This window comes from Botryllus schlosseri, chromosome 8, assembly GCF_051294905.1.
Source record: "Botryllus schlosseri isolate E-star chromosome 8, Bs_hap1, whole genome shotgun sequence".
NCBI classification, from domain to species: Eukaryota; Metazoa; Chordata; class Ascidiacea; order Stolidobranchia; family Styelidae; genus Botryllus; species Botryllus schlosseri.
In genome coordinates, this window is record NC_137243.1 from 19,559,285 (window position 1) to 19,581,328 (window position 22,044).

Here is a 22,044-nt window from a genome sequence, read left to right on the forward strand (position 1 = left end):
CGAAATAAATTCCAATTTGCGTGGCGGGCGGCCTAACTGGCTGCGAATAGACTCTGTGACCAAATACTATTTTATTCAAATCCAAATTTTTTGACGTCAATAACTCCGCTTCTACTGGTTGGAATTTAACCAAATTTGAAGAACATCATTTTTATAGACAACCTAATACTTTCATAAGGTGAACAGAAAAATTTCACATTTTTCGTTATTTATTTTTATATTATAAATAGAAACTTTCTTCTTCCGTAGCCATGCGGCTACTGGTTGGAATTGAACCAAATTTGGTGTGTAGGCTTAAGTTAGGTAACCTAACAATTTTATCAAGTAGCCAGTACGATTTGAAGAAAAAAGTCATTTTTGAAGACCCCTAATGAACAGGGGTGTACGAGTTTTGAGCAAACGTTAAAAGGGTGTACCACGTCGAAAAAGGTTGAAGAGCACTGGTCTAATCCTACAACTTACATAGAGCAATAAAAATGAATTGGTATGTGTCTGTGGATAGGGCGAAGTATATATGTCACATCGCGGCGCGATAGTCCCGAGCACAGACTAGTATCACCGATAGATACATTAAAAAAGGCACTTGCCAAATTAAAAAACCTAAGCAACAGATCCGACATTAGGAATTAAACACATTGATCAAGGACCAATACCAACGTCACGATGATCGGTAATTGGAACGAGTGTTACGATATTCGGGGTCACGTAGTCAACAACTATCATCAACCAGATTTTCTTTATCAGCATTATATTTTCTCCACTTGATCCTTCTGTTTTGATACCAAACTTTCACGACCGCCTCCGAAAGATTGAGTTCGTCAGCTACTACCGAGCGATCTGCGCGTACAATGTGATGCTGCTCTCGGAATTCTTTCTCTAGCCTTTCCAGCTGCGTCTCAGTAAACATGGTGCGTTGCCTTCTAGATTTTTGATCGCCTCTTGGAGGCAAAGCTGCCGACGGATCTTGTCCGTGAATTAGAATCGGCATGGTCCAAGGTACTGGTGACACTACCGGTGGATGTCATTGCAACGGAGGGGCGTGTGGAGGAATTAAAGCCCAATTATATGGAGTGTACTGATATTGCGTTGTATTACTCCATGGATCATATCCGTTGCCGTTTCCAAGCGTATGAATCACAGTATGCATAAGAGAACCGTAATACTACAGAAATTAAACATGGAACGGCAAGGACCGATTTTGCAGCTTCGTTCCGCTTCGCCGAGGCTGGAGTGGAGAATTGTTTTGCGTAAGCGACTGTAGGATTTCTGGCAATCCAAAACCTATCTTCCCGAGCGCAGAAATTACTGAATCTGGTCTTGATCAAAAGCTACGGTTGCACCGGTTCCGAAAATATAAATTAAAATAATGATCAGGCACTGATCCACCTAGAATACGTCCTCAAAGTCTGAAATATCGGCATTGTTCGAACAATCGGAGAGTCGCAACGGGTCATTGTTATGGTCATTGTGTTGCAGTTACCCGATTGTTCTGAACAATGCCGATATTTCATACTTGGAGGACGGATTATAGGTGGATCAGTGCCTGATCATTATTTTAATTTATATTTTCGGAATCGGTGTAACAATAGCTTTCGATCAAGACCAGATTCAGTAATTTCTGCGCTCGGGAAGATAGCTTTTGGATTGCCAGAAATCCTACAGTCGCTTACGCAAAACACTTCTCCACTCCAGCCTTAGCAAAGCGGAACGAAGCTGCAAAATCGGTCGTTGCCGTTCCATGTTTAATTTCTATAGTACAAGTCTGCCAAGTGAAAGCACAAAACTCCTAGGTATCATTTAGCGCGTTGTCAGATAAGTTGGTAATAATTTCCTAACCGTTTAATCGAACGTGCATTTATTTGTGATGAAATAGAAATAAATATTAGAGAACAATTTCTATCATATTATGACTAGGGCTGGGCACAATGATTCGAGTACTCGAATCTGAATCGAGTATTAATGTTAATGATTCGAGTCGAGTAGTAAAAGACGATATTTTCGAGTACTGAAATTATACGCTCCTCGCCACTGAAATTTGATTTATCAACGAGGAGTTTATCAACGATCAACGAGTTTATGCTAATTTCACTATTGAAGCCTTGATTGGCCGATTGGCCGTATCGTAGCATGCGAAACATGAAGTATACAGCTACGAAAGTTACTGGAAATAGCACATTTCCGAAGTCATGATCATCCCACAATATTGTCACCAAGTGCAATGAAATCGGTATGGTCGAAAAAAATAACAAAGTATCCTTAAGATGATGGATAACAGGCATTGTATTCTTTGTGGTCGCTGAAAAGGTACATATTTGAACTTTGACAAATAATATTCTGCTATGACGTCATAATGAGTGATACTCGATTACTCGACTCGACTCGAAGCATTTTACGTGATTCAGAATCGAATCACTCAGGTACTCGATTTTGCCCAGCCCTAATTATGACCTTATCCGTTTATGTCGACATATGGCGAATATCGAATCAAGTAAAAAAGGAATACCGGCAGTCAGGGATGAACGGAACTTCAAATTACTCATCACCAGCAGATATGGCAATACACCATCAAACGGTTAGGAAATTATTACCAACTTATCTGACAACGCGCTAAATGATACCTAGGAGTTTTGTGCTTTCACTTACGGTTCATCCGATCCCGCGTCTTGTCAAATCTTTCTTTCGTAAACTATGGAAGTGGTCGTTTGTTCAAGCAAGCCTTCAAAAAGGCTATACTTGATCTCAAATTCCAAACTTTTTCTCGCGTTCTGACCAAGTTATTCAAAATCTTAAGCTGTGGCTCGATCTACCGACTGCTGAAGTATTTTAAAAGGCTTTAGGAAGTATACAAACAAAGCAAGCAAAATATTTCAAATTGAAAAGTGGAATGCACGTTTAGTCCTGACTTGCTTTTCATGCTATCCCTGCAGATTCCGAAGTTGAAACGGAAAGAATTTCGATCAAAGATGTTATTATGACGAGAAAATTGTATTGAGTAAAAAGGTTGTTAGAACCTTGAACGCTAACCTAATATCTGAGGTTCGCATTCACATGCCGAACGAGAACGTGAACCGCACGTTCCCACCATCTTCTTATGATCGGTATAGGTCGTGGCTTCAATCCCCGGCCGGGTCAGACCAAAGACCTGGTTAGTAAAACTTGTATCCATGACTTCCCCGCTTGGCGCTCAGCATTACCGGGATAGATGAGGCATGAAGATCCCGTGTAGTTTTATCATGAGTCGGAGTGTATGCTGCAAAAAATACATCAAGGACTACAATACAAAACGTCCGTTACTAAAGCCTACATTCTATATCCAGCTGCATTTGGTGAGTTGTGTCAACTCAATTCAATTTAAAGATTTAATCATTTCAATACACCACAAAACTGCAATACAATGAAAGATAGGAAGGTGTCAAAACGACTCGGAGTAGACTCGAAATCAGACACCCACCGGGCCTAGGCGATGTAAAGAAGGAGGCATGCACACTTGCACAGTAGGGTTATGACTAGAAAAAAAATTTCAAAATTCTGTGTGTCCTGTAGTCACAAATGATGAGCTTTCGTATCCTGATTTCAAAACTCACAAAAGTTAAGACTGTTTGAACAAAAACCTCCCGCACAAAAATTTTCCAGTTTTCACTGTATGGTGGATAGGCTTTATTTTGTAGATACAGACTAACTAATTTATATATCGACTGATTTGAATTTAACTGACCCAATTCCAATTGCAAAAATTTAAAATAGTATTTTGGTACATTTTGATCGCCCAGATTGAATTATTCCTATCGTGTTCTTGTTTACAGTCAATATTAAATAATTAATAAATAATTATTAATTCCGATTTTAGATGTAGACTGTATATATCGTATAATTTCAATTTGTCTGGCACAAATCAAACTGGGTGTTCGAAAAGGCGAAAGTAGAACAACTCTAAGCATTTTCAGCGGTCTAGAACACCGCTTAGAAGAATATGATGTACAGGAAAATTTGGAAATCTCATACATCATAGTGACACCGTAGCATCCGTTAATACTGGACGGCAGAATGGCGTTGTTTCGAAACTGCGAAATGCAATGATGAGCATGGGTTTTCATATCCCTTACCAACATCATATTATCGATTCTTAAAGCATATATATATTAGAGTTCTTCGATCCAACGTCTTCAAGAAATCCAACTCTCAGCTGCAAATTTGAAGATGATGTGGTAAAACACTGCGAAAACTAGGTGCAATCCACCAAGCACGAATTTCAGATGAAAATATTAGAAAACCGAGGATGTAGGGATGATTTTAAGTTTATCTATGGCATGTGCAGAACATGCCGTTCTTTCAAAGAAAATAGTATAGATTACCACTGATATTGCGTACTTCAACTTTCCCAGATAGAGAATAACTCTGGAGATGTTTATTTATCGCAAATGCGTGTCAGGAAGACTGGTATTCTAACCAGATGTTCAAAGATGGAATATACTAGAGCCCGACCGATTATCGGTTCGTCGATGATATCGAGACGATATCACACTTTGAAAGAATTATGGCGGAACATGGCGGAAGGAAGCCAGAAAACTATAATCTTTGATTGCTAGACTGAGAATATTGATATATTTCATATAGCTTACACTTTACAGGTGTCCAGATGCAGCCTTTCTAGTTCATTTCATATTCAAGTTTAACAATGGCTGTAAATATGTTCAAATAAATGCCCTCTGAAGATTTGAAAATGTGCTTATGTATACATCCAACTTCTTTTGAATATCGGCTGAATGTATTGGGGTTATCGGCTAAGGTGTGAGATATTGGTTTTATCGGTATCGACCCAAAAATCCAATATCGGTCGGGCTCTAGAATATACCAAAGATTATTTGCTGCTATCTTTGCGGTCGAATGTCCTGCAGCGATAAAGTTGCCCCAAAACCCCATTGGAAGTCGGATATTTCCGTCGTAGATGTACCTGCCACTAACATAATAACAGAAAGGGAAGTCAAATTGATGGATGAACTTTACAAGAAGTGCAAAAGGACATATATTTGAAGATTAAATTTGTAGCAAAGAATATCTTTTAATTTTAAATTTTTTCCATATTTGGACCAGTGTCGAAAATTGATATAAGTTTGTGCGGGACATTTTTTTCGATTTGAACAAAATGATTATAATTTTATTAAATTATACCAAAATGTTCATCAATTCCTGCTACAGGCTAAATTTTTTTTTTTAGTCATAACACTAATGCACAGTGCACACTGAATGAAGAGTAAAGAAGATAATATGAAAGGACAAGTGGCATGCTGTGCATGAAGGAGAGATCGATAATATGTCATGTCTTGGTCCGGTAAATTATAGGGCCAACTAGTGATGACTAGGGCGATTTTTTTAACATGTCAAAATCAGTCAAAATTTTGTCAAACTCGTTGCAAAAACTTCAACATCGGATCATCCGTATCATTGCCAAAGCCCCACGGGGGCCTGATTGTGCAACTGATAAATCGCTTCTCAAAAGATTTGGTGTTCTAAACTTAGAAGATATGAGGAAGCTAGAAATTGCCAAGTTTATGTATCAGTTCCATTGCGGTCAATGTCCCTCAAATTTCAACGACTTCTTCACCTAGGAGACAAAAGCGCACACGTACAGCCAGCACACGCTCGTCAACGAAGAACAACTACCATATGATCAGGACTGAATACAAGAAAACGCATTGCTCTATCAAGTATGCCGGACCCCAATTGTGGAACAGCATCTCTCCGGCTATCCAACAGTCGTCGAGCATGTCCGCATTCAAGTCGAAATACAAGCAATTTCTTCTAAATCAATACTAGCCAGTCTTCAGGATTACCGGACCACGACTTAACATCGACGTCACCCTCCACCACATGCCACCTCATTTTGTCGCTTGCGTCTTATATTCTTTGCATTACTTTTCATTCAGTATGCATGGCTCTTATTTACTTCGCCTAGGCTAAGGTGGGTGTCTGATCTTAAAGGCTACTCCAAGTTGTTTCGACACCTTCCTATCTTTTCATTGTATCGCGGTCTTGTGATGTTTTGAAACGATGAAAATATTAATAAACCTGATTGACTGATTGATTGATTACACTGGTCAACACATATTTTAAGGCAGACAAAGTAAGAGTGGTTTTGAGGGTTCTGAGGGGCACTGATTCCGAATATGACCTTGGTTTTTTCAAATTGGCTCTTGTTGTGGAGATAACTCATGGGGCTATTTTGACCAAAATCCCCCATTTTCGCGGTAGTGACTTGATATAAAATCGGCTCAGTCGTACCATAAAGTTTAGAAAATCAATCTACTTGTTATTTTTACACGCAGAAGACTCTTTTAAATCAAAATACAGCAACAACACTATATTTAGGGGTAATAGATTTATCATAGTTACAGATTTTCACGGATATCATGTACATAAATAAACTCCAGTCATGTACATAAGTATTTACCTAGATACTCAAATAACGTGGTATTAATTCAATCCGCTTTACGTCAACCGCCATTATAATTTGAAATAATCAGTTGAAATATAATATTATTGATATCTTTTTAATCAAAATTGTTTTTATGTGAGATTTTCGCCTGTAAGTTATTTAGTGCAGTTTCTTGAAAGGTTCCGGCAATGGTCTGACATGATATGTTCAATTGTTCATCTCATCTGCTCTGATATCTCTCTTTTGTTGTTCTGATGTCTTGGTAGAGCCTCTCCCCTTGCTAATCAAAAAGATGATCAAGAAATATATCCAGATTTCTAAACAGGAAGTGAACTTTTATGCTCATGTTTGTACTCTAGTGTTCGATATGCAGATACGAATTTTCACACCAACTGTTTGTGGTTGGGTGCTTTATGATCAACTAAAAAGTTTTATTTACTACGAGAAATTACAGGCAGTGAACTCCTTTCTAATGTGAAATTGGAATCTTTTATCGGTATTCGAATATATCAGATACCTGATTTAAGCTTCTCGTTTGATAGGGTTACTATAGTAACCTATAGGTATACCCACTTTGTTGACTCAGCGGGAAATTATACATTTACCAGTCAAAAAAAGGAGACGCATATGAGTATTGTAGTTAAGCCTTCCATGGACAAATTTTATAGTTTTATACTCCTCTCTAATCTAGGTAAAATGACCAATTAATACAGGATAATATGAATTTCCGTTGTGCAAAAGTACAATTTTCATGCTTGATAAACTGCTTTTTTGATGAACAAATATTTCGCATCATGTCATGTTAATATTGATAGAATGACTGAGAATGACTTGAGGGTTCTTCATAGTCAATTAGTTATTTATGCGCAGTATAAAATTAGAAAAAACTACGATTTTCTTCCTACCAAGTGAAATATTTAAGGGTAAATACAGAAATTTTGGGCTTTTTGGGGGTGTAAATATCTTCTGAAAAAGAGCCAATCTGACAAAACTAATGTGATATTCGTAATCAGCAACTTCAAAAACACCAGAAACGGCTCTCAGATGTTCTGCCGAAAAAAAAATCATTTTGTTGACCAGTGTTATAGGTCAAAAAATCGTCAAAACTGTTCACACAGTCAAAAAGATATTGCAACTGCATTTCGTTGGTATCGTAAATGTTTGCACTGTCGAGAAACTTATCATTTGACATTTTACAGCTTGTAGCCTTTTTTATAGGCCTACCATTGTAGACGGCCCATTGTCTGCTCATTGTCAATCATAAATGGTCAAATAAAACAAATAGGTTGACATGGAGTTATTCTCAATGTACAACTGTACATCAATATTCTAATTGAAGCAAGACTGCGGGCCATTGGTTCCTATCTCAGGAAGCGCATGATGAAAAATTGTGATGCAGATATCATTGTCAGAATGAGGCAACCCGGTGTGTCACCAGCAGTGAACGCACAACTTCAGTGTTGCCAGCCAACAACTGCTGCTGCTGAACGTTCTTTCACCATTTCGGCAAGCTACTTGGTAAGGTCAGACACTTTCTACCCGAGAATGTAGGAAGCATCTTTCGTTGGACTACAATAATTTTAGTTAGCTCTACCATAATGCGTGATGTAACTACGGGAATTCTTCATAGGTTCAAATTTCGTGAAAATAAAGTTTTTTATGAATAAATTTGTCAGTTTTTAACTCAAAAAAGTTCTTTTGAGGTCAAACTACTTCGTAAGGACAGACAGATCCAACCAGAAATTAGGATAAGTAGTACAATTCTAACATCATGTGGTAAAACACCTAATTTACATACATGAGGTCAAAATTTGTCAAAATTAGGTTTTTTCAGGCCAAAAAATGTCATAATTTTGATTTTATAGGTCACAATCTTCCACTCTTTAGGTAAAACAAATCGCCCTAGTGATGACAGTTCAATTCAGCTTATTCTTGCCGTCGACTATACGGTACTGATCGAATCACAAGATAGACGGTGTCGTTGTGTGTAAGGTGTGCATGTGCAATTGTGCATTCGAGAGCCCATCGCAGAGTATAAACATATATCAGGGGTGGCCAACCTCTTTCGCCAAAGGGCCACATGCAATTGACGAACCAGCGCGCGGGCCACTAGCCACGCGAAAATTTTTCAAAGTTTTTAGGTTAATAATATTGCTACTTGAGTATATTGTGGGTCTGCTGTATATCGGTGGGCTAAGTTCGCAAGGATTTGACTATTCTGCGCCTGGCCATATCGATATCGTAAGCTTCGGCGAACATGCGTCAATCACTTTGTGCCTATAGTTTCATCGTCGACGGTCTTTCTGTGATATGCATGATGTTGAACGACACTTTCTCTCGTAATTGCGAATATAGTTAAACTCAAACTGGTATATTAGGCGTTCTTTCATTTTCGGCGGGGGTGTAACAACCAGACATGGGGTGATTACTTCATGAATGTAATCGATTGCGATTACGATTACTTCTGAATGACGCGATTACGATTACGATTACGATTTCAGCAAAATCAGGAAGTAGTCGATTACGATTACGATTTCAGCAATATCAGGAAGTAGTCGATTACGATTACGATTTCATTGGAAAATTAATCACGATTACTCACGATTACATTAATTTTGCAACTTAGAAGCTATGTTGGAATACAATATATGGATTGCGCTGAAAAGGCTTAATGAGATAACAAACTCCCTTTAAATAAGATGCGTCATTTTCTTGTTACGTCGTAATGTACCCATTGCCTATTTTCATAGAGGTCAATTATCGCGCCCAACGATTTGCATACTTGCCAGGGTCATAACTGTCACACCCAAAATTTCCCAACAGGGTGGAGAGCGAGCTCGAATGGGACTCAAAAAGTTTTTCGTAAACCAACATAAGTTATAGAGTATTTTCTAGAGATCTAATTAACTTGAAAATCATCTCTAGATCAGTGATTCTCAGCCGCGGCTCAGCGAGCCGCGTGCGGCTTCTACCTAGCCTACTTGCGGGTCCCATTGACGTTGGAAAATCCAACAAAAATAATTAAAAATCGATGTATAACAAACAATAAATTGGTATTCGAAAATTACACTTGCTTGACTTGGAATCTGTAGTTTATAATTAAGGGAGGAGGCCAAGTCCTCAAATTTAAGTCTGCTCATCATAAGACTTAATTCAGTGCAAGTGGTGTTACAACACGTTTTACAACGTTATCCAACTATCAAACCAATGGATCATTTGAGTTGATTGTTAAGGTCAACGGCCGCATTGACGGATTGACGGATCGAATGCTTTTTTGCCCATGATGAAAATGTTTTCAAGTCCTATTGTAGTTAATGTGGCCACTGACCCTAGTAATTTAGAACTTGAGTTGCTAGGCATGCAGTCAGATATAAAGACATGAAAATTGTTTGTGCGTCTCACGAAAGTTTTTCTCTTAGTCTGCTACGTTTGAGCCACTACAATATCTTTTGATTATATAACAAACTGGAGGTCACGAATTAACAACATAAACTGACGTAATTATAACAAGATACCAGAGGTTATAATTATGAATTACGTGCCCTCGGCTCTACAGGAAGGTAATTGTGTAGCGAGATGGTGCAGTGGTAATTCACGGCTGCAACGCCAGTGGGTTGCGGGTTCGCGTCCGACCGAGGTCGACTTCAGAATTCCTTCCTAAGTGTTGGAGGTTTCTCTAGGCTCCACCTCGCCGCCTCATCCGCGTAGGCGGTGTCTTACAAAAAGGCCTAGAAGTGGGCCATTTTGCAAGTCGGCAGATACGGAATCAGAAATGCAGAAAATCGGCCTGGTGTAAATTACCGTTGTAGTCGACCAACACCATGATTACCACAAACAAACTCTACAGGTAAATCTGACCCTCGGGGGCTGAGAGAGGAATAGAAATTAATAGTAATATTATGCAATTACTAATTTTACTGACGAAATTCAGTCTTTAACTTTAGATTACCACCCTATGGGGGCCAAAGACTGGGGGACGAATTGCTGTTTTGGTCCTGATTCCAGCTATAACCCACGCTAACATGATATATAAGCCCATGGCCATGGCATCAGGTCCCAATGTTGAGTAAAGATTTGTGAAATAACGATTGGCGCCCGTTTCAAGAAGAGTCATATGAGAATAAGACGAAGCGAACATAAAATTCTGCTTTCTACTTAATACAGATATTGTACTCAGAGGTGGTCAAAGTATAGTCAAGGAATCTACTCAAGTAGAAGTAGAAGCAGCGACGAAAAATCTACTCAAGTACGAGTAGAAGTACTTCTTCCGTAAGCAACCTAAAACTACTTGAAGTAGAAGTATAATTGATTGACTTTAAAAGTACTCAAGTAAGTAAGTAGGTATGAAAACAATCCTAATTCGTTCACATGGATTGTAAGAAGGTGCGAATTGAGCTATGCGATAGATGACGAGCTTGATTAATATTGATGCATACCAGCAGGTATCCAATTCTCGATAGCATAAGTATTCGTCCACATCATAGGATGAAAATGATACTATTGGTATTGAAATGCGATGCTAATCCTCTGTTTTCTTGAACAGCACGTTTTATTATGGCGCCATTCCCCATATCATAAGGCCCTTAGTTTAGTCGAAGAGCAATATGGAGAAGTTGTATAGGATATGGTGTAAACACTTTGCGCGATTAGTACACGTTAATAAAGAATATGGTGGACCGTAAAAATGCCATATTGTGTAGCTTTATTTCCAGAAATTAAAGACATTACTACACTTGCTTTTATACGTCAACATGTATGTTAGGCTTACCATACGTCCTCTTTTAAGAGGATTTGTCCTCTTTTTTGACTTTTTTGAAAGTGTCCTCGGAGGACGCCCTTTTGTCCTCTTTTTTTAGATTTTGTCCCCTTTTTTAGGATTCAGAGCAGATTTAGAGCAAATTGCGAGTGATATGCCACATAATAGCACAGAAATGAAGCTCCGACGGGTGAAAAACGGTGATTTTAGCTCTGAGTGAAAAGATGACCTTTTTTTTTTTTAGTCAACCACCTAGCGATGCGGAGTAAATAACGTTATTTTGAGATCTGAGCGGAAGAGATGACCTTTTTTTTTTTTTTAGTCAACCGATCACAAAGTGGGTAAAATTAACCGATTTTTGAGAATTTCACTCCGGTTTTACAAGTTGCAAATTTCTGAAAAAGTGTCCTCTTTTTTGATTTCCAAAATATGGTAAGCCTAAAGTATGTTATCCAGACAAAAGAACTGATAATAATTATAACTCAAAGTTTATGATACTGGGAATTGAAAGTGAAATATAAATACTACTTCTAAAAGCAGAACATGTATTTCATGTTTTTAGTCCAGAAAGTTTCAAAGGTGGTATCAATGGCGGCTCGTCCTATAGGGCAACTGGGGCATTGCCCCACCTAAAATTCTGTTCAATAACAATTTAACCATTTATAGACGCACAGCGCTCAATATATATCGAGATCACAGCGAAACCCGCGTTCTTCTTGTGCTTTCGCTTGCAAATGCCCATACATAGCGAAGTCTCCGCGAAAATCGAATTCTCTTCTGTGTTTTCGCTTTGTGAATGCCTAGCCGGGGCTTGCCCCGGTAGCGCTCATAACAAGCTTTCACTATCTATTCTCTCAAAGCTGCGCACAATTAAGAAACGTTGCTTTACTCTCTCCTATTCGTAAAATGGCCGAGCAACCGGGGCAAATATGCTTGCTCGCCCCTAAGGTGTGATGTAACAATCGTATCTATATCTGAACTCGGATACCGTGATATGCGTAGAGTCGACCGTTGCTGGTACAGGTCGATTTTGATGGTGTTTCACACCATGATAATTCTTGAAACTTGGTATGTCATGTCGTGATGGTGATATTTAACACTGTCCTAAGTTTCAGGGTTTCTACTCAAAGTTCAGGGTAGTAATTCCGTTTCCAAAGTCGAGTGTGTGCTGATCGGTCATGTATCGCAAACATATTTCACGCAAAGCCGGTATTGGTCTCCATTGATTTTAACGATGCTCCTTAGCTAGATCCGTCATGAACTTTTACATGGTATGTCTTGATTTTAGTATCGAACGCTGTGCCAAGTCTCAAGGTCGACACTCAATGATTAGGGCAGCAATTTCGTTAAGTTCGAGTATGGTAGAGATGTGCGCTGATCTGACACTTAGCCTACCTAACGCATTGCGGATTTCACGCAAAAGCCGGTGTATCTGTGTTCCATACTGAGATAGGTGATGAGATGATGATATCATGAAACAGTTTACTAACATCCTCGGTTTGCATTCAAATATTTAGTTTTATTTTATATTCTCCAATGTCAATTTCACCGTGGAATGGTGGCCTTCGGGCCATTTGCTCACAATTACAACCCCTGTCAAGCGCGATAGCTGTTTCGTTTTCGATGGCGGCTTGATCAGCCGATTCCTCAGTAAATATTACGCAAAATTCGGCGTTGATCTGTTCGTATTAATTTTGACAGTGTACCATACCGAAAACGGTCATGAGGCTATACTTCTCGATGATTTCATGTAACAGTGTACCAAGTTTTCGGCTTTCATCCACGTATTTATTCGGTAATATATTTTCCGAAGGCGATTTTGCAGCAGACATATAGACACTATAGACCGTAAGCCGTATGTGTCGTGTGACAGTCTCCAGCCTCAAGGCCAGAATCTCCCAAGCTGTACCGGGACCGAATTTCCGAGGCTGCTATCCGTAGTTCTTCAGAATGATGTTTTGGATTCAATATGACATTTCCTTGTCCAATCTATGAGATAACAATTGCGTATGTGTCCGAACTCGTTGACCTTTCCAGTTAGGCATACGCAATCTCTCGATTTATAGTCATTTCCATTTCTGCAGATAAGTAGTCAGGTCAAGTGCGAACATGAATCGTGTTGAATCTTTGCTCCGTACGCCGTTTAGCCAGCTGCCTTTAGAGCAAAAATTAGAGGTAAAGCGACTAGGTCCGTATCAGCCTAGAAATTGCCCATTGATCCAATCGTACGCCGGAGGAAAGCGCACTTGTGCCTTTTCTTCAGCGCATTTCGATAAAAATGAATGGCTTACTTATGGCGAGGATAAAAACGCCTTGTTTTGCTTTTACTGTCTTTTATTCGACAGTGCCGGTACCGGAAGCAGTGGCTCTTGTTGGAACAAAATTGGTTATCGCGATCTGAAGCATTTGTCAGAGCGTCTGAAAACGCACCAAAAATCCCAAGTGCACATGGCTAGTTCAGTTAAATATAAATTGTTTGGCAGAGTAAATGTAATGTCGCAGCTCAATGAAAGTTATCGCGTATCAGTCTGCAAGCACAATGAGCTTGTAGATAAGAATAGGCATGTTCTCTCTCGGGTGATTGATGCCATTAAATTTATTGGAGTTCATGAATTGCCCCTTCGAGGCCACGATGAGAAGGAATGCTCTCTCAATAGGGGGGTATTTTTGGATCTAATTAAATACACGGCTTCCATTGATAGCATTTTGCGCGAACATCTCGACACCGCGACAGTAGCTAAGGGTACCTCAAAGACTATTCAAAATGATGTGCTTGATTCGATATATCACATCGATTTGACTCGCTTTCGGGACGAGAATCCATATACAAATCGGGTCGGAGGCGCTGCAGCACTTTACAGAATTGCTGAGCATGGAACGATTAAAACACCACAAGGTGTCATGCGAATGCTCTTTGTAGGTAGTTGGTCTGTGTATTTTTGGTATAGTCTTACTCGGCGCTTGCGTAATCTCTACCACGAAATCATAACGCATGCTACTAAGGATAACCTGATGATTGATTCGTGGCATGGGAACGATTCTTAGTTCGCGTACATTTTGTAAAATAATCATTTGAATAAAAAACAATGAATAAAACATTTGTTACCGCACTTCAAGTCACGCCACCGGCAAACCTCTCGCGGCACCTACGTTAAAAATCATTGTTTACGGGAAATTCATGTGGCCATCATGAACGTTGAAAAGCGCTACTGTGACGTCATATTGATAACAAGTCGCTTGCGGCCCTTGCCCCACCACCCGATATTGTCACGAGCCGCCACTGGGTGGTATGCTAAAACAGCTCTAAAACTAAAAATAATTCAGAGTCCACTTTTCCAGGTTTGGACACATCATGGACATGCTAGATTACGATATGACAAGTAAATGCTAGATTGCAAAACATCAGTTTCCGATAATACTGTGATGAATTATTTCATATGGGCGAAGGGCGACATTGTGGTGTGAACGGAACCACGCCAACCCTCTACCTAAATTATATTCACCGATACTTTCGTGAAATCATATTGGTCACTCCGTATCCACTGCGCGTGAAGCGCGACGGAAGTTCTGGGCTTTACCAAACTTTTATGAAAATTAAATAATGATGCTCCGTGAAAACAGACCCGAAATTCCTCAGGCTATCTTCCTGCTTGGAAGATTGAACTACTTCTACTTGACAAACTGAAAATAGCGAAAAGTAAGTAAGTAGTCCACAAAATATTACGAAGTAGAAGTAGAAGTAGCGAAAATCAGATCTACTTGAGTAAGTACCAGAAGTAGAGGAAAGCTACTTGAGTACTTCGAAAAAGTAGAAGTACTTCGTTACTGACCACCTCTGATTGTACTGCATGCTGCCGTTACAAGAAACGGCAAAACGGCTCGGTTTTGATATATATATAACCAGCTGTGAATTTTTAATGCTTCGTTGTCGAAATCGCAATATTTTATTTGACGAGCAAAAAATTTCAAATCTTTGTCCGGTGTACGTACGTTCTAAATAGGCCTACTGCTCGCAAAGCAGCAACGGTCAAACTGCGTTTAACTAAGCATAAGCCTAACCAAACATCAACACATAAGTTACTATTTTAGACCAGGCAGAGCGGAGATAAATTATACTGCTGCGAGGTGATGGCGTGTGGAACGTGTTGATAACCTGTTATACAGCACGGCGGGTGTTCTTACGATCACACTAATGTACGACGTACGTACATCGAATATCTATTTACTGTAGGGTTGCCATACGTCCGGAATTTCACTGTTAAAACTGCGTCTGGGAGGAATTTCTAAAATATGCCTAAATGTCCGGAATTCGAAGGCTTGAAGTAAAATTTTAATTTTCTCGTAAATCATCATAAACAACATTATTTTGGCCAGATTTATGCTACGTGAAATTTTTCTTCGCGCCGCGCGCGATTTAGCATCACATCTATTGGTTAATATGGGGACTACCACCCTCGCAAAAACTGCGATCAAAAATAAATAGAAATAGCATTCCTTTACAGAAATAAATCTAATTATAATCGCAATTACAAGATAACGGTATGGTTACCATACGTCCTCTAGGAGGATTTGTCCTCTTTTTTCGGGTTTTTTAAAATGTCCTCCGAAGACGCCTAAATGTCTTCCTTCTTGAGATTTTGTCCTCTTTTTTAGGAATTTTGTTCAAATTTATAGCAAAATTCGACTGAGATGCCGTAAATCAGCACCGAAGTGACGCTCCGGCGGGAATTTCGGGAGTTGAGCGAAAGTTGACCTTTTTTTTTAGTCAACCGACTACGAAGCGGTAGAAATTTACCACTTTTTGAGGATTTGCCACCGGCTTTCTGAGTTTGAAAATTTTTGAAAAAGTGTCCGCCTTTCCCGATTCCAAAATATGGTAACCCTAGATAACCGAATATTCATAGAGTCGGTTTAGGCCGTTTTGATGCATTTTTTAAAGACAGTGGTTCGAAACCTGGGGCTACTTTGCCTTTATTCTGAGGTTCGCGAAGTTGTTGAACGTAATCAGCTTCCAAAACAGGAAGTGAGTAAATCTGGGCAAATTAGCAGACCTTTAATTAGTAATCAGCTTATCAAATTTGGAGCTGGGCCACGGCAAATTGGATATGGAGTCACGACAATAAACGGTGGGGAGCCACCGGATGTGTGGTGTTTATATAGCTCAGTGATGCAGTGCGCACCGGCATTAGGCTGATAAATAATCTTGTAGGTGTGACATGAACATGACTTACCGATGTACATTGTACAATTACGCTTCTTGCATTTTCGAAGTCATCATCTTCCACCAGCTCTACGCCGCTAACTCTGACCATGTGGGCGGAGAAAGAGCCAAAATTGTATAGTAATATGTGGAAGAACCAGTATTATTGACATAATTCATTCAAATCATTTAACGACCAAGATGCTTATAGTAAGCTCCCAGAAGTTCCATCGATTACCCTACGGTGGGCTCAGAATTAGCGTTTATTTGTGCGGGATGGGCTGAAAAAATGGGGCTTCGGTCCTGGTTACAACTTACAACACACAACCACATACTCCTGAACCGGACCGTGACCACCTCTAGTCGATAGACAAAGCGTTGCTGGTGTGACGTCATATTGATCGACAATATACTCATACCTCATTTTAAAATCCACTAGTTGGCGCTAACTAGCGTCCGGAATTGGTGTCACAAAAATATGGTAATCCTAATTTACTGTGGATATACTGCTTACGCAATGACGCATAAAGCTAATAGGCTGCATCTGACGTAATAATGAGCAGTGGAGTTTGAAAATCAAACGTTTGTGCTATCACGAACCTTCCTTGTTCAGTGTTCACGAATGTTCAGTTTATGTCATAGTCCTTGTACAAATAAAAAGTAATCGTTCTTCACGAAGAAATCGATTAGATATGGGAAGTAGTCGATTACGATTACGATTAATTCGGAATTTTTTCGAATGTAATCGATTGCGATTACGATTACTTGAAAATGCTGTAATCGTCGTAATCGATTACGATTACTAATCGCGATTACCCCATGTCTGGTAACAACTAACAATATATTAAAAGCAAGAAATCGAGTGACATCATATTGCGGGAAGCGGAAAGAAAATTTTTACGTTAGATAAATCCACCGCAGAATATTCTGCTTTATTGTGATGTACGAAGATCTGCCAAAATGCGACTGGCCCATGGTTCTGGCAATGCGTCGGAACTGATATTTTAGTCGTCACATTTCAAGTGTTGCGTCTAGACCAGTGGTTCCCAACGTGGGCGATATCGCCCCCCAGGGGGCGATTTGGCGGTCTAGGGGGGCGAAAATTCTGAAGGGGCGATAAAGGGGCGATGACGCGTTAAAACGGCTATATTGGAGTCAAGGCGGAGAAATGACCTTTTTTTTAGTCAACTCACCAAAATTGGTTGCAAAAGTGTAAAATTCGACATCGAGCCGAAAAGTTGACCTTTTTTTTGGTCAACCCGCCGGTGATTGCAGTTTGTATGCCCATTTTTCGGTTCACAAAATTTGGGGGGGCGATGATCGGTGTTGAACTTGAAAAGTGGGCGATGAGTCGAAAAAGGTTGGGAACCACTGGTCTAGACTAATCAAATTTTTGGTTGGTCTTGCAAGTTCCCAGTATGGGCAATTCATTTTTGATAATATGACTAATTTCGAAAATTACCGCGCGGGTTACTCAAAACCTTCTCGCGGGCCACGGGTTCGCCGGCCCTGATCTATATGAACGAATTTAGCAACGACGTCGGACAACAGACATTGTGGGAGTGCTGGTGACTGTGGAATAGCTCTCGCGGGGTGGCGTTACGAGCTCACAGATTGACCGTGACGCTTGGCTGTCTCTGTTGTCAGTTCATAGTACGCTCTAGTCTACTCGCAATTATGGTCAGTTACAGCTTTCGAGGTCAAATGCATATATTACTTATAATGTTAATATTTTATATGTTAATTCATACTCGCTGTGCAATGAATTTCGCTACCACCGTTATACGCGTGGTCCCAGCTAATAAGTAGGGTTGAGGGCTGTGCAGAATCGAGGACTTGAGTGATTAAGTGATTCGATTCCGACTCGACTGTCAAGCTTCGAGTCGATTCAAGCATCACATATTATGACGACTTAGCAGAAATATTAACATTAAAAGTATATTTCTTTGTGGCTACCAGGAATATGCTACCAGTCCACGACACCCACAATATTTTCCTGCTTCATGACCATGACTATTTCGTAGCACTTTGTGACCATCATGAGAACTGAGCAGCGGTCCACAACGTTTTTGGCTGTCGGAGCCGCATTTCAAACACCAGAGTATGTATGGAGCCGCATGAAAACACTCTAGTAGGCTACTTATTACGAAATTTTAAAGGTAGCTGGCCAGCCTACCTCTGGATCTCACCAATCACCATCCAACGAAGTCAAAAGCATGCGGATTGCACACATAGATTCCATGTCGGCTATTTTAGCTTTTATAGACGCAGATTGGCGAGTGCTATAATTGAAAGGACTTGATAATGCGTATCATTACTACAACATACTATTATGTCTTTATTAGATAGCTCCTCATGCGTTCCAGCACTTGCTGCACAAGTTTGCGGGAAATTATACGCTGAGTAATATTGAACTTATTGCAATTTATTCTTGAATATGAGCCGTTATTCTGATATTAGTAAAATTTTGATGAAATTTACTCTACACAGAGACTTTATATAATGGTCTATGACCAGCATAACTCAAGATACATCCGAGTCTGATGAGTATTCATCCATGCGTTTGACGCTAGTCTGCAAGAATTCTCTTCCCCGGTTTTCAAAAGCGGCCTTTGCCGCCTTTGACATAACTAATATCCCTCATTTTAGCATTCATATACATAAATTGACTGTAACTATTCATAGAAAAAAAATGTTATATTTTCCTGACATATTTAGAAGTCAATCAGAGTCGCAAGAAGGCTATCTTGGAGCCGCATGCGGCTATATGAGAACCGCGGTTGGGAATCACTGATCATGAGGCTCTACAGAAAAGTCGCAACCATTCATAAATGTAGCCTTATGTGTCACATTTGTCGTAGGTGAGACACGGACAACCGAGTTTTCTGGACTCCAGCCGTGGAAATGAAGTATTGAAACTGTATGTTTCGTTGATATGATATTAGTCTTGGTGTAAAGGCATATATTTTCATTACTCGCAGAAATGGGCCTCAACTTGACTCGAATTGTTGTGTACATCCCAGCTAAGACCCTCAACTATAGACAGTCCTTTACCTCCCTAATTGCAATTCAAAGGCGAACCGATTAAGTATCTAAATTTAATTTTTCATTATACCGGAAACTAAGCACAGAATATCTATAATGAAATATACATACACACCAAAGAACAAAGTTTGTATCGGAACATTTCAACACAAAAACCGGTCGTTTTTTAAATGCATTTCCTTCGTTAACATCTGTAGCGATCCATCTCACTATCATGCTTAAAATAGGAATAATCTCACTACGTACAACTATTTGGTTCGTTTTGGCTTTTCAAGGGCCAGTAAGCGCAATATAATAGTGCAGTCATAAACATAAATGTACAACGATAATATTTGAAAATGAAGATGGAGCGACCATCATGCTATCAATATGACGGAACATAATAAAAGATAAAAAGACGAATGGAACAAAACGAATCTGTCATGCGTGTCGTGACGCAATACCGACGCCGCGAGTGAAAAGTTGCTGTACACGAAAAGACTTATTACCAAGCCAACGAAAAGTTCGTGGACTTATTACCAAGTACCACAGAAAACATAAAACGAATGCACAAATGTACAAAAAGAAAATCAAAATGTACGTGCATAACGTTGGAAGCGTGCCGAACGTAGGTGGAATGTACGGTCTTGATAACCGAGTCTTGACGATGGGGTAATCCCACAGCTTTTATGACCCGAACACATAGGTTGTCGAAACGCACAAACTTACCTTTGTATTGTTTACCACAACTCTAGCATTGATAGAGCGTAAGATGGTAAATCGACAGCGCAGAGGCCAGACAAATACAAAACGATTCGGTCAAGTTCATGGTTTTTATGCTTTTTAATTTTAGTTTGATATCTTTACCGAAAGGAAACAGGGACTTTAGCCAAGATTACATCGCACCATTGTCTATTTTATCGTCGAAAATCAACAGATAAGATATTATTCCGGTTTCGACAGCACGGCGAAAATTCGATCGCGAGGCTCTCGTCACACGCGAAAATGTAAATATTTAACATGGAATGACTTTTCTCTCGGGTTATGCACTTGAATGCGGGACCTCGTTAGACTATCATTGGACAAAGAACAAACGTTGACTGATCGATGAAAAATATATCTACAGGTGCGTATGCACGATGAATAGGGAAAATCACAATGACTGGTTTCGGGTATACCAGCAAACCTTCGATTGAATCCAATCAGATGGACATTGCGTAGGAGATGATTTAGATTAAAAAGAATTGTTTCCGCCAAAGCATATATCACCGTGTAGCACTTTGCATTGTGGGTGATATTGCATTGGTTCTCTTTACACAATGACTTGAAAATATTGTAAATAAAATCAGGCGTACCAGCGAGGTAACATAAATAAACTGAAATAACTGAGGAGAGAAAAAAGGAATGCTGACAAAAGAAATCCATGCCAAACATTGCGGTTCCTTGTTTACGACTGATGCACTTCATCAGCGCGCCTTATTTTCGCAATACAATTTGTGACGTATCGCTACAAAGACTATCGCGCGGCATATTTTTAGTCGTCGACAGTCACGAGCCAAAATCGCCTACGGCTAAGCTTTTGTGTCGTGTTCACAACGTTGCAGTGTGCGCGAACTCGCCGCGGTAAATATCTCTTTCAAAAGCAGATCAAATCTAGCATGATTTGAACTAGCAATCAAGCTACGTTGTCAAGAACATACTCAAAGTGCGGTTAGCGAACAATTATCCGCTTTCGCTTTTGAGTGACAGGTGAATTAGTGTAGAACGAGCCGGTTGTATCCGGTTAATATTCTCTACGTCACAGGAGGAATAAAATTCCATAGGCATACCGCAGCGTCGAGCCAATTACGCAAAGGTAGATAATTCGGTTTAATATCGCGAAATCACAGTGTAATTTGCCATTATTTTCGTCAGCGTATTGGGACGGTGCGACATTTACGCTCCTATATTCATGCCAGATCCATTACCTTAGTAACTTGCCTTTTCGAGATGGAATTGTCTGTCCACTGGCCGCCAATCTATGCAATGCAGGTGTGTTCGGGTGCGTTAGCTAATTGAGAGACTTTCACATTATCCGGAGGCCCAACGATATGCACATACGTTTTGTGACACTCTGCGTAACCCGCCGAGGTAACAAAAGCAGAATCCAACCCAGTACCTGACTTCCAAACCGGAATAAATCCAATTTCTCTCAAAATTCACAAACTTCTGACAGGCGCGTGACCACGAGAGGGCGAATTCAGCTTTGAAACTTAGCATGATATTGTTATGTCACATGAAACTCGTGACAATAATGTTCGCAAACACGCCGCTCTCATTTTAGGCCACGCGCCTGCCTACTGGGTTGGGGCAGATTCTGTCTTGTCACCCCATAGGGGTTACACTACATTTTGCAAAAAAATCATCGGCAATTTCATAAAATATCACACAATTATAGCGAAATACCAAGGACAAGGCAATAAAGGTTATTACAGGTATTTTCCTAATTTAGGAAACTATCCATAAACCGTTACTGGTTATGATTCTGACAAAGGAGCGTAGCCCGCCCTCAACCGTAGTAGGACGAATTACTCTCCGAATCAGAAAGTAGCATTTCCTGCGAATAAAAAGAAAATATGATTAGCCGTGAGA

The 22,044-nt window shown here is 39.8% G+C and overlaps 1 protein-coding gene across 3 annotated transcripts in view; it reads right to left on the reverse strand.

The window, feature by feature from the left end:
- Positions 1 to 19,473: 19,473 nt before the first annotated feature.
- LOC145445059 (uncharacterized) overlaps positions 19,474 to 22,044 on the reverse strand; it is a 70,663-nt gene continuing 68,092 nt past the window's right edge. For all 3 annotated transcript variants that reach the window (XM_080323155.1, XM_080323154.1, XM_080323153.1), the window contains one exon: positions 19,474 to 22,009. In XM_080323155.1, the coding sequence (XP_080179281.1) occupies positions 21,962 to 22,009 (48 nt within the window). In that variant the 3' untranslated portion in view covers positions 19,474 to 21,961. The remainder of the gene's footprint in view (positions 22,010 to 22,044) is intronic.